At 60.1% G+C, this 12,775-nt stretch overlaps 5 protein-coding genes across 5 annotated transcripts; all 5 read right to left on the bottom strand.

The window, feature by feature from the left end:
* Positions 1 to 1,292: 1,292 nt before the first annotated feature.
* On the bottom strand, positions 1,293 to 3,515 carry LBRM_21_0460 (putative ubiquitin hydrolase; the record flags this gene model as incomplete). The annotated part of the gene is made up of 1 exon (XM_001564706.1): positions 1,293 to 3,515. The coding sequence occupies one exon, from the start codon at positions 3,513 to 3,515 to the stop codon at positions 1,293 to 1,295; it is 2,223 nt and encodes a 740-aa protein (XP_001564756.1).
* A 2,576-nt stretch (positions 3,516 to 6,091) lies between these two features.
* Positions 6,092 to 7,165, bottom strand: LBRM_21_0450 (conserved hypothetical protein; the record flags this gene model as incomplete). Its single annotated transcript, XM_001564705.1, has 1 exon — positions 6,092 to 7,165. One exon carries the CDS (start codon positions 7,163 to 7,165, stop codon positions 6,092 to 6,094), a length of 1,074 nt encoding a protein of 357 aa, XP_001564755.1.
* An 844-nt stretch (positions 7,166 to 8,009) lies between these two features.
* Positions 8,010 to 8,654, bottom strand: LBRM_21_0440 (conserved hypothetical protein; the record flags this gene model as incomplete). The annotated part of the gene is made up of 1 exon (XM_001564704.2): positions 8,010 to 8,654. The coding sequence occupies one exon, from the start codon at positions 8,652 to 8,654 to the stop codon at positions 8,010 to 8,012; it is 645 nt and encodes a 214-aa protein (XP_001564754.2).
* A 701-nt stretch (positions 8,655 to 9,355) lies between these two features.
* On the bottom strand, positions 9,356 to 11,386 carry LBRM_21_0430 (conserved hypothetical protein; the record flags this gene model as incomplete). Its single annotated transcript, XM_001564703.1, has 1 exon — positions 9,356 to 11,386. The coding sequence occupies one exon, from the start codon at positions 11,384 to 11,386 to the stop codon at positions 9,356 to 9,358; it is 2,031 nt and encodes a 676-aa protein (XP_001564753.1).
* Positions 11,387 to 11,862: 476 nt separating this feature from the next.
* Positions 11,863 to 12,690, bottom strand: LBRM_21_0420 (conserved hypothetical protein; the record flags this gene model as incomplete). Its single annotated transcript, XM_001564702.1, has 1 exon — positions 11,863 to 12,690. One exon carries the CDS (start codon positions 12,688 to 12,690, stop codon positions 11,863 to 11,865), a length of 828 nt encoding a protein of 275 aa, XP_001564752.1.
* Positions 12,691 to 12,775: the final 85 nt, after the last annotated feature.

The raw sequence follows: 12,775 nt of genomic DNA, 5'->3' as shown, positions 1-12,775 counted from the left end.
CGCACGGAAGCAACTTTTCCGCATTCGCTCTCTGCGTGCGGAAAGTTCAACAAGACACTGGGGAGTAGAGAGGGCAGGAGTACAGGAGGCAGCAGAAGTGGGGCCGATACGCGGTCTCACGCACGACAAGCCAACACGAGGAAGGGAGCGACGGCGAAAGCGGGACGGGCAGGGGGTGGGGGTGGGGAGGAAAAGTAAGGTGTCTTAGGCTGGGGAAGGGGCGCATTTTTGCTGTTGTGTGGCTTCGTGAGTACGACGCGTATACGTGGTCGAGCACACAGCATGGCACACGCCTCACAGATGCTGGGGTGTCACAACAGGAGGAGGGAAACGTCGAACACACACACACACGAGGTTTACTCCATACATGGACCACTGTGTCTGAGCGTTTCCTGTCTTCACTCGTGTGAAATCCGAGCAGGAGAGAGGAGGGGGGGGGGTGGAGAAGAGGAAGAAGGCGATTATTCAGTTGGGGGCTGACGCGAGCTCGCAGACACGGTAACAACACCAGCTAACGTCCTCCCCAGTATAAGCGGGAGGGAAGAGCGCGACCACGCCCGGCACGTTGTATGCCTGTGCGTCGCGGCCGGAGGCCAGCCGAGCGAAAATGGCGGAGTCCCTTCTGCAGGAGGGCAAAAAACGCTTGCAGCGAGGAGGAGAGGAGAGGAGAGGAGAGGCGAGACTCGCCGTCCTTCACCGCTCCTGGGTACAGCTACGCCGTAGTACGAGGTACACAGATGTGTCCCTTCCCTGTGGACCGCCACACGTACACACGTGAAGGGGAGAGTCAAGTCGAAAGGGAAGGAGAAGGCTGCCGAAGACGGCGACGCCAGAGAGCGAGAGAGGGACGTATTGGAATACTCATCCTCGCACACACGCACCTACACGAGCTGAGACAAAGGGTGATACACGTACAGGCAGAGCAACCATAGACATCGGCGCTGGGGAGGACGAGGAGGGGGTTCGAGGAGGAAGACGTCGAAGGTGGCACAGTCCATAAAGACATACAACGACAGGAATAAATGCAGGGGTGGCCGTCCGTGACATCCCACCCGACAGTCCTGCCTTCTCTCGCTCTCTTGGATGACTTGCTGCTCGAGCCCCATATTCGAGATCGTCACGTGCAGCAGCACGCCTTCCAGCTCGGCCACCCCACCCACCACCCCTCACCACACCCCACCACCGCCATTATTTACGGGTACCGGGGGGGCCCTACCCCACCCACAGGTAGGCCCACACGCACGCCCCGCGTCTAACTCGTCTAAAAGTTCTCCCTTAACGCCCACACAGTTCTAGGCAACCCGCTCGTAGAGCAGGATGTACGCTGTCGCCGTGACCACGCCGACGGCGTCGGATGGAACACCGAAGTACTGTTTCACATCCCGCTCGACCATCGTCGACACAGTCTCGTCGTCGAAGCGGCGCCACAACTGAGGACCGTAGCGGACACATGTAAAGTAGTGCCCAGAGTTCGGTCCCTCGCCGATGTGGGCGACGAAGCCAGTCAGCTCGAAGCGCGCCTTGTGGCGGGCGATGCCGCGAAGCTTGCGGCGCACTTCCTCCGAGGCTGGCTTGAATGTGTCCGGCGATGAGTCTGCGGTTGTCCCGTCTTCCTTTCGGCGGCTGTTGTCGTTGTTGCCCGCGTCATCGCTGCCGTTTTTCTGCCTGCGCGCCTGCTCGTTGCGCAGGGTCTGCTCAATCACCTCCGAGTCCGTCAGGTACTCGGCCACGTCCATCTGCATCGGCAGCGCGACGTGGTCCGCCTTCTTTGTGAAGATTTGCTTCTTCACGTCGTACTGGAACCGCTTGAGGTGAATGAGGAGCGCGTACTGCGGCAGCCGCTGGACGTGAATGGTCTTGGCAGCGCGCACCGCCATCTTGCACTCCTCGCAGCGCAGCTTGTTATTTCCCCAGAAGTACTCGGGGTCACCAAAGTGGTCGAGGCAGCGGAGGAGGGACGACCCCTGTTCCGTCTCGAGACTGAGGTCCATGAAGACCTCATCTCGGGCGGTCACGTTCTCACACTCGAGGCAGGCGGTGAGAGAGCCAAACTGGCCTTGTAGGATTACCTGGAGAGGGGTAAGCTCCCCGCTGAAGGGCTTCTGAATACCCACCATCTTATCGCCGTCCGTGGCGGCGTTGCTGTTCGTGGCTGCTGCCAAGGACGTCTTGTAGAGCTTGCTTCCCTTCTGGCTGTGGCTACTGATCGATTTATCCTTGCTGTGCTTCCAGGAGAAGGATGACAAGCCCTTCTTCTTCATCGAGGCCTCGTATTGGAGGAAGAGGTTCACGTTAGCGGGGTCGGCCATGATGCGCTGCTCTGTGTCCCAGATGTCGTTCAGCAGAAACATGGTGAACTCGTGTGCGTCCTGCTGCATGTCGTTGTCGAAGACCTTGTTCTTTGCGCGCACGCAGCTCAGCAGGTCTTTGGTTGCGATCTTCTCGCGCGGGTACTTGCCCTTGGTGCGGTTATTGGACTTGTGCATAACAGCGATGAGGTTGCAGAGTTGGAAGAGCACAGTATCCTCCTCGAAGCCGGACTTTCCCTTCTTCGTGAGGTAGACGCGGTGCAGCTCGAGCAGTCGCAGTCGCAGTGGGGTGCAATGGTAGATAAGCTGAATAACTGAGTTGCAGTAGCAGGTGCTGCCGTAGTTCTCCAAGCCCAGCGGGTGCCCGGTGATCTCGAGGAACTTTGTGTGGATCGCCTTGCTGGACGAGCTGCTGCGAGATTCAGACGAGAACGAGTTAGCCATGCTCATCGTCCCCAGAGCATCTGCCGTTCTGAAGTTGAAGGATGAGAAGCTGTGGGCGGCCATGCATGGGGTGGTGGGGGAATTGTCCATACATGAATCGCGCTTTGAGTGGGAGAAGGAGTGCTGTCGGTACGATTTGAGCACTGGTGAGCTTCTGGAGAGATCCTCCACCGCGGTGGGGGTGTTTGGGTTGTATGTCGGGATGGCGATGAGGTTCGACCCATTCGCGCCGGGGAAGTGCCGGCGGGATGGGGAAAGCGGCGAGGATGGGGCACCCAGACGTAAGTCGCTGCCGAAAGAGGTAATCAGCATCGGCTGTGAGGCAGCCGTCCGCATCGCGATTGGCTGACTCCGTGAACCAGCACCGCCGCTTGTCGTGCTGTTCAGGCAGTTCTCCGCGACAAAGCAGGGAAGCGTGTACACCATGCTCTTGGCATCCACGTAGCACGGTACTGACGAGCCGAAGGTGTCTATCGCACCACTCGTCGACTTCAGTGGCGACGTCTCGGCCGACCGCGCTATGAGGCAGGTGGGAGCTGCCGCAGGGTTGCTCGAGGTGCTTGGTGGTACCGCCTGTGCCAGGGCGCCGACTGGGGAGAGAGGGCTGGCAACATTTATCGCCTTGTTGGCTTTGTCAGAGGACGCCTTCGCGGTAGGTGCTGTAGCATCGCCAGAGTTGACTGTCGCCTCCAACTGTGGGCCCTGGCAGGCTTTATCACTTGGCGGCGCCGTGCCACGGGACTTGGACGCTTCGTTGCCCATTCCCACTTAGCAGGGGAGGAAAGAGGTGCAGAGTGGAAGGGGCCCACGGAGAGAAGAGGCGACTTGGCCACGCCAGTGCACAACTGACGGTCGCGCAGCGATCCCTTTTTCGTCGTTGTGGCTCCCTCGATGGGGTGTTTTCCGCAGCGCCGTGACCCCAACAACGCCGGTGGTGGAGAGGGCTCGAGGGTGGGAGAGGAGTGAGGAAAGGAGCGAAGCGCGACTGTGTGATGCCGGGTGCGCACAGCAGCAATGTGTAGCGCACAGAGAGGCTCTGGCAAAAAAAAGAAGGGCGCCCCCTACGGAGGGCAGTGAAGGAGGCGATAAGGCAGCAGCAAGCACAAGAGAGAGAGGAAGAGAGGGAGAGAGCAAACAGCGAAAGCGCAGGCGCGCAGAACAGACGATGCACCAGCCAAGGGAAGAAGCACACAAAACAGCACAGGCACACAAACCTGTGCGAGAGAAGGAGAAACGCACGTACACACACGCACAAGCAAGACAACACGTAGTGCGTGTGTGTGTGTGTGGCGGTGACTGGCCGGAGAAGAAAAGGCTATCGAGCGCCCTTCACGGTAGCGTAAGCACACACCCACACCCACACCCACACCCACACCGACACAACTCCTCACGCAGGTAGAAGAGAAGAGAGGTGATGATAAAGCAGCGGCAGCAGCACAAACGTTAGCGCATGACACGGGTGCAGATCAGGAAGGACAGAGGAGGAGACGATGAAGGCAGCTGCAAAAGGAGAAGGGGCGTGAGGAGAGAAGTGCACGGAGCGGCGAAGGGGGTGAGGCGTGGCGCTTTATCTGCTATACGCGTGTCCCCCCGTTTCCTTCGCCCGCTTTTTTTTGCCTCTGTGGAGCTGTGCGAGACTGGCCCAGTCACCTACGCACACTCAGACAGGCAGGCGGGCCCCTCCCCTCTCTCTCTCCCTCTCTCTCCCCCCAAATGCCCACGTGTTAAGAGATCGAGGAAAGAGTGGGGTGAGTGGGACACGACAGACAGCACAGTGCCGCGAAGGACGGGGGGGGGGGGAGGGAGCGGGGGGCCCTTTCTCTTTGGGTTTGTGCGAGTTCGTATGCGTGTGTGTGCGCCTCTGTCTGTATCTCCTGTTTGTCTCACCTTTGCAGCTCGCAGACTCACGACGAGAGGTGACTGTGATGGGCGGTAGTAGCAGCGAAGGGCAACAGAAGAATGCGAAAGTGGCCCCGCATAGATGGTGTGGCTGCGCTGTCTTACTTTTATTTCCAGGGTGTTTGCTCGCCACCGGTGAGGGCCGGTGGGGGAGGGGGATGCGCACCTAAAAAATCGATAAGCTCACGTCTTCACCAAAGTATGCGTCGGCGTCTGCGCGTGCCTGCAACGAAGATGGAGAGAAAAAACGAAAGGGAGGTAAGACAGGCCGGGTAGGGAGTGCGAAGGGGGCAGGGGTGTTGGTGGGCCGTTCAGGGGGCACACGAGCGGCGGTGTATAGACTTGGACACCACCACCTCTTCCTCCGTTGTCTGCGTCGTCGTGGGTGAGACGCGGCGTTCGTCCTATTCGGCGTGTTTCTGCGCAGTAGCGTCGACGTATGGCGTGGCGACTCGCTTACTTGAGAGATGGCTGCCCTCTATGGCACGGGGGCACGAAGCGGGGCGCAGAGACGCAGTGGGAAAGGAGGAGAGGAAGGGCTTGCACCTGCTCCGCAGACCGGTAGCGGGACACGCAGCGAGAGAGGATCGGCAAACAAGTTGATCGTGCACACATACATGTGCCAGAAGGGAGTCAAGGGGATGATCAGAGAGAGAGAGAGAGGAGGGTGGGTGGGTGGATGGGAAGAGGGAGAGAGGGATAGCAGCAGCAACAGCGGCATCCAGAGAGAGGGAGGCGACCCCCACCAAGAGAGGCGCAAGCGAGAAAAGGCTGCCACTACAAGAGAAGAAGTCTGGAGGCCACGCAGCCTGCGCTGCGGCGCTTGAAGGCAGACGCACAGTGGGAGCGCCGCAGCCGCCATCCACATTTCTTCAGACGCACGTCCTCATATGCACTCGCGCATACTGGAGACAGAGCGAAGGAGCACCAGGCCAGTTACAACGACATTCCTGTACGATGGTGATGTGATGACGACACGCAAGGATCTCCACCCACACTTCTGTAGTACCGCGCGCATCAGGCCTGTCAGTGCCATTTTCGGCCTTTTCTGCTTTCTGTATGAGCCCCGCGGGATGGGGTCAGCAGTGCTCAGCCTCAGTCTTTTGATTGGTGAGGGTCCAGGAGACTGCACGCAGCAGGATGCACACCCTCGCATTTTGCGCGCACCCATTCCCCTCTCGTCTCTCCCTCCTAACAATACACCCACAGGCGAACACAGAATAATGCCGTGCGCTCTGACTGTGGGTAAGTGCCCACTCCCCCGCCCTTTCTCTTTCGCGGCCCCCACCCCGCGGCCGGTGCCCACGACTGAGGAGAGAGAGAGAGGGAGGGAGCAAGAGAGTTGTGATAAGGAAGTGCGATAAGAACACTCGGGTAGGGGTGAGGAGAGGTGATCAGTACAGGGAAACAAGAAGGGGGCAGCAAAGCACGGCTCTCTTTTAAACCCCATCCCCTTCCATTACGCGCCGCAGCAAACTCTCGAAGGTCATCTCAGGGCAGTCTGGCGGCAGCACCGACGCCGGCGTTACCTCCTTGAAGTCCGCCACCACCCCGCCGTCCTCACCTTTGGAGAGCTGCACGATGCCGTATTCAAAGCGCTGCTCGGTGTTGTTGCGGTAGAACGTCGTCAGCAGACTCTCGACATCGCTTTCGCTGTCGGGCGTCGCGAGCACCGCAGCCTGGCTGCTCGGCTGCCCTCTGGTCTTCGCCGGAGACGCTGGCGGCGTCACCTCCGTCCTGGGGTCGGCTGGTGAGGCCGTTAGCGACGCTCGCAGCTGAGCGTCGAAGAACTGCTTTTCAAAGTACTGCTCCTGGGCGAGGATCTCCCCGTAGATGATCACCTGCATCGAGTATCGGTGCGTCTTGTTGTTCGGCAGGTGTCGCAGCGCGCCTGGGCATGGGGTTTCGAAAGAGCCAAAGCGGAAGTTACTCGTGGTGCCGCCTGTTGTCTTCCAGTCCCCAATAAGCACGCGGTTTGTGCGGCGGTTTCGGGCCATGAAGTCGATCGTGCCAGCAATGCCCCAGTCGGACGCTGCAATCACCTGCTCCGCGCCGAGCACATCGTAGGCGTTCAGCACCTTCTCTACGGCCATCTCAGCCACTGGCAGGTAGAGAGCCTCCTCTCCGTGCAGCACCTCGTCCTCAAGAGGCGTCGTTGTGATTGCCGCGGGTCCTGTCGCGTCTGCCGGCCGCGCCGCCTCCCGGGCCTGCTTGTGCTTCATCAGCAGCGTGAAAGGCGGCGGTGGCTTCTTGAGCAGCTTGCACTCGATGAACTCGTGCACATTCTTGCCGAGGAGGGCCTGCCGCGACCAGCCCTGCTTGATCTTGTCCACTGGCTGCCCCGTCTTCTTGGAGACCAGCTCCAGCACACGCTTCTCGTCGAAGGGAAAGTAGCGGTCAAGCAGCTTCGAGACGGAGCGCAGCGCCGTGCCGCCCAGCTTGTAGTGGTGCCACTTGGCATCAAAGACGATCTCTGATCCGGAGGGGTGGCGGATGCGCTTGAGCTGAAGCATTGCGGTGAGCAGAGGGGCGGCTGTGCGCCTACCTTGGGAGGTGTGCGTGTGTGTGTGCGTGTGTGGGGCCCAAACACACAAGAGACACAGAGGGCATAAGTGTGAGTGTCGCGCCTTCTACTCGTGCCTTGGTCGCCTCGCTGTATATCGGTGTGTAGATGTGGAGAGGGAGGGGGGTCGGAGATGAGTGGGGGCGCCTGGGGGGACGACACTGGCGGCCACTTCCAATAAGAGACGGTCATACAGAGAGGAGGGAGGGGGGAGGGGACGAGCAGTGGAGAGAGATCGAGGTCGACACTGTATGCTCGCAGAGCCGCTGAGGCGCGCGCGCGAGACACTCCTGAGAGAGTTTTGGGAGAGCAGGTAGGTAGCGAGCGCTTGGTGATTTGCTCCACTGATATCACCTAAGCTCGCACATGCCTGCAACCTCTTCCACACACAGACATACACAATCCGCAGTGCTGGACGGAGTGGAGGGGGGACGGGTCAACTGGCGCCCCTGTCAGCGGCGTTGCTGGCAGTCGCCACCACCGCCTCTGCACGTAGTCTATTTTTTCCCTTTATACCAGTCCTATTTCTCTAAATCGAAGATGTACATGGGCATACATACATAAACACCCACACACGCATGCTTGTGTGGCCTCGTCCTCACCATCAGCTACGCATGCAGGGAGGGGGGAGGGCTGCCCTACAGCACCCCAGCACAGCTGGGGAGAGGAGAGCAAGAAGGGGAGACAAGAAACACAGTCGAAAGGCAAACAAGGCAACAAGCAAAGGTTCGCACACCCAGAGAGAGAGAGGAAAAACAGGGTCAGGGGGGGGGGGGGCGGCGAAGAAGAGGGACTCACTGGGCCACGGGGGCGGCCTGCGGCACGTCGGTGGCTTCAATATCTCTCTGCTCTGCCGCGGCCGCCGGAGGCTGCTGGGAGATGGGCAGGAACAGCTTGAACTCCGGCGGCAGCTCCTCTTCGGCGTACAGGCGATCGCTGAAGTACAGGCGGCGGATGCGGCAGTTTGCGTGCACCTGAACCCGTAGTGTCTCCACATAGTTTGTGCCGTACGCGCGGCGCGTAAAATCGGAGAGGTTAAACTGAATTTGGTTCCAGCCCTCATCTAGCCGCATCGGCATGGTGCAGATAAATGGCTTCACCTTCGTTGTGCTCTGGTAGTTGCTGGCGCGGAAGCGACGGCGAATGTTTTTGTCGTCCAGGATGGTCACCTCAAAGGAGAAGTACTTCTTCATGTTCTTGATGATCATGACGAGGAACGGCAGCTTGATGCCAAGGGTTTGCTTCGGGTTGGCGGGGCAGGTGATGTAGCACGTGCTCACATTGCTCCCCATAATCTCCAGTACACTACTCTGGATGTCCTCATCAGTGATGCGCTTGACATGGCCGTTGCGCACCTGTGAGTCCCAAATCTGCAGCGGCTTCGAGCCGATGCTGTAAAGAATGGACAGAAAGCCTGCCTGGTAGCTGTTGTGGAACATGGCTGGAGATACCGCGGCGAGTGAGGGTGGAGGAGGCGAGGGGGGAGGCCAATTTGTGTAGGCGTTTGCTCTTGGCAACGTAGCAGACGCACACACAGAGACACACAACACACACACCCAGAGACAGACCTTCTGCGTGCTGACTGTGAGGGGAGGGGAACGGGAAGCAAGTTGGGGAGAGGGTGTGAAGGGCATAGGTATGCATACGCGTAGCCGCGTGAGGGGGGGGGGCGGAGAGGGTGAGCGATTAGGAATGGGGTAGCTGTGCGACATGACGTGATGCGCAGCCATCGCCTCTTGATTGCTCACTAGCTCACCACACTTCGAGGGAGGGAGGGGAGGGGGACAGGGACGGCCCCACTTTCGAAGGCACGCGTAATGGTGGCTACGGCCATGGTTATGTGTAGGCACCACAAGAAACATAGGGGTGCTCGCTGTGCCTCCACCGGGGATGCAGGGTACACGACGACCTTCACCTCTCTGCATGTATGTGGGTTAACTCTTCAGTTAGGCCGCAGACGTGAGAGGCGAGAGAAGCGAAATATAGTGAGAAGATGGGCAGTTGTGGGTGCACTGTAGTGTCGACGGCGGGGCTGCGTCCTGGTGGAAGAGGAAGAAGAAAGAGAGAGGGGGGGGGGATAAACAAGGGGAAGCTGAGGAGCACCCCTTCCTCCTACGCACCAGTCCCACGCTTGTGCGCGTCATACCCCCTCGCCCAACATCAACGATCGCACCGCTGCGGCAATGTCGTCGCGGGTTAGCCCAATTGCCCCTGCGACCTCGTCAAATGCCACTTCCTCCCGCATACAGCCGCACCAGACATCCGCGGAGCAGCAGCCGGCGGCGGCCAGGAAAACCATAGCCAGCCCCAGCACCTCTGGCGTCGACTCTACAGCCTGCAACAGCACCGCTGGAATGGCGAAGGGGAACTGAAGACTGTGCAGTAGGGAGCAGCAGCTGTTCTGCTGTTCACCAGGCAGGCGGAGAGGCATGCTAGAGAACCACACGCCCGACCACGCCATGTTGGACAGGACGGCGTAGTCTACAAGGAGAAGACGAGACAGCGTGGCCGTCACGTCCTCAGAAAAGAGGTGCGAGACAAGCAGCTCGCGGCGCTGCTGCTGTAGCACCGGGTCCACGCGAAGGCCCTCATCCTCAGTCCCGAAGGCCATGTCACCAACGGATCCATCAGTGACGCCAGCCACCGCCAAGGCTTTAATATGCCTCTTTTCCAACTCAGAGATGATATCCGACGAGACGCTGTGGAAGAGCGAGCCTGCTGTGGGTGCGCGCGGTGAGGCGGCGGCAGAGAGGCACCGCTGCAGCGCGGGACGGTGACATGCATAGTGTGCATAAAAGAGCCGACGCGTTTGTGCGCAGCTTGTGTTCATAATGAAGTCGAAGACCAGTAGCGAGTTGCGGAGGACTGGCCGAGGCGGAAGCGATGTCAGCACCTGTGCATACCCAAAGTGCCCCGCTGCAGCGACTGCACTCGTAGGAGGTGGAATGGTGGCAGCGGCATCCACTACCCGCGGAAGGTGCGTTCCACATAAGCGCGGCGCCACCTCGTTGTTCCACACGTGCCGAAGCACATGCATCTGCTCAAGCACCTCGCGAAGGAGCGGTGCCGAGGACGCATTATCCATCTTTGCTGCCACGTCGGCGCTGCGTGCGCGGTGCACTACCCTCGCCATGCGCTTGCTCGGGTTGCAACGGTTGAGCTCGGTGCTTTCGTAAACGGCTCCCACCTGCACGGCCTTCAGTGTACTACCAGAGGCGGAGGCTTCAGTTGGCACACCTCCGTCTTCCTGCTGCTGGGTCTCCAGGATGGGCTTCACTAGTCCCGCAGCGGACGTCTCCGCACCAGCCAGTTGCTGCAGCACAGCCACTCTCAAGTTGGGGAACAGGCTCGTGATGGCTCCGACGACGGACGGGTAGTCGTATGCGAAGTAGGGCGACACGCGCGGCATGACAGTCGACTCGTACGCCTCCTCGCACTCGGGACTGCAGAAGCGTTGTGGAAAACTGGCACCAAGCAAGCCGTTACGCAACACACGCGAGGCTGCCAGTGCGGTACCGCCCGGCCCCACCGGAGCTGGTCCCACCGCAGCAGCAGCAGCAGCACCATCCGACATCGTGGCAGCTCGCATTGCCCTCTGCTCGCGCATCACCTTCTTGCGCTGCATGCGATTCAGAATAGCGCGCTGGCGCTGAGCGAGTCGGAAAGACTCCACCGTGTACAGATCCTCCTCGTACACGATCTCCTCAGGATCCGCGTCCGGCTGATCCTCAGTGGATTGTGCCGCTGCGGCTGCGTCGTTTGCCGCCCCTCCCTGCCCGCGCCTGTGCGCGCCATGACTGAGCCCATCGGCCTCTTCGTGAATAACACCACCGTCACTCTCCGCGCTTGATGCGGACGAGGACAACGCGGAGTGCCACTCGAAGGACAGCGCACCACTGCCCGCAGCGAGAATCCCCCGTGGCTTGTTGCCGCACCCAAAGCATCCGCATAGCTCGTTGTAATTGCGCTCCACTAAAATGTCTCTTAGGCTTCCCCGGTCAATCAGGCGAAGCATGTGCTGCGAGAGTGGCGCTGCCGGGTCGAACTCGCGTGTGGTGGAGGCGAGGTATTCCGTGACGAAGGAGACGGCCTTGTCGATAATGACCTCCCACGCACCGCCACTGGTACCGCTGCGGTACTTGACAGCGCTTTCGGTTGCCTGGAGAGACATGCGCACGGCCCTCTGCGCATGGAAGAGGAAGAGAGAGAGAGAGGCGTGGGGATAGAGATGGCTGGGTGAGTGGAGAGGGATATCGGGTTGATTCTGCCGCCTACGTGTGCACCTTCTCCAGTCCCCACGCTTACACGCCCATGTGCGCGCTTGCCCTGCTCAGACGAGTTGTGTCGAACACATGAGCGCCTTGTTCACTCAAAAGACAGGCAGAGCCATCTGGCAGGCGCGCTGGAGCAGCCGATGGTTTGGCGGAGTTGGGGATATTGAGCTCAAAGCCCTCACAAGGCGAAGCAAGAGGGAATGGCAAGCAAGGAAAGCACACGCGCGAGATGCACATGTGCATGCACCGACTGAGGGGCGAATGAAAATGTAAAGAGAGGGACGAGGTAAGCAGTGGCAAGCGTGCCATACACCCTTCCCCCGTGCCGTCCCCTCCCCCCAAACACGTGGACAGACATGAAAAACCACCGCCTCTACCGAGGTAGCAGTGAGGGAAGACCAAATACCGAGGCAGCCATCACTGGACCACCACCGCCGTGGGTGGCATCACCATCTGTGGCGGTGCTCGCCTTTCCCATTGGGACTGCCGTGCCATCCGCTGAGAGCGTTGTGGTCGTCACGCCGCTGCTGACGGTGCCGTCACCGCTGCGCCGAGGATATGTCGACCCGCCACCATCAGGACTGCTGCTTCCGCTCGCCGGGGCCATCTGCTGCCTTCCTTCCGGATCCGCGTACCGTGGCAGAACGGCCGGCCACGTCGGAGAAGATGATGCGCTCAACAATGGCATGCTCGACGCTGCGACGCCGCTTCCGTTGCCGTCCTCTCCGCTGCACCATTCGTCCATCAACTCATCTTCTCTGCCAGTTCGCCAGTGACGCGCCAGCATGCGTTGACGCAGGCGGTGATGCAGCGGGCTGAGTTGCGTGTCTGGACGAGGGCGCTTCCGACTGTTCTCGAGGAGCTGAAGCAACCCGTGACTGTACTCGTGCAGGAAGGCAAAGAGGACTGGAAGGGGAACACTGTCGACGTCCTTCTTTGCGCTCTGCGGCATCCGCGTGGCCGTCGTCCCCGACCACACCCGCTGCTGCTGCTGCTGCTTTGCGCTCGTCACGTACTGCTGGCAAAAGTCGCGGATATTGGCAGCAGCCGTGGCGCGCTGCATCGCCTGCTCGTGCACGAGCTCGCAGCAACGGCGTTGCTGCCGCTCCACCTCATCACGGAGACCTTGAATGATTTGTTCGTACTCGGCCTCCGTCTGAGCTAGTTGCCTGCGCCAGTACTGCTCGGTGTTTGAGGACATGGCGGGCGTGTGTATGTGTGTTAGGCTTTACGAAGACCCTAACAGAGGGGGAGGGACAGAGAGAGAGAGAGCGAGAGAGGAGAGA

Source organism: Leishmania braziliensis, chromosome 21 (genome assembly GCF_000002845.2).
Source record: "Leishmania braziliensis MHOM/BR/75/M2904 complete genome, chromosome 21".
In the NCBI taxonomy this organism is placed as follows: Eukaryota; Euglenozoa; class Kinetoplastea; order Trypanosomatida; family Trypanosomatidae; genus Leishmania; species Leishmania braziliensis.
This window is presented reverse-complemented; position numbering and strand designations above follow the sequence as displayed.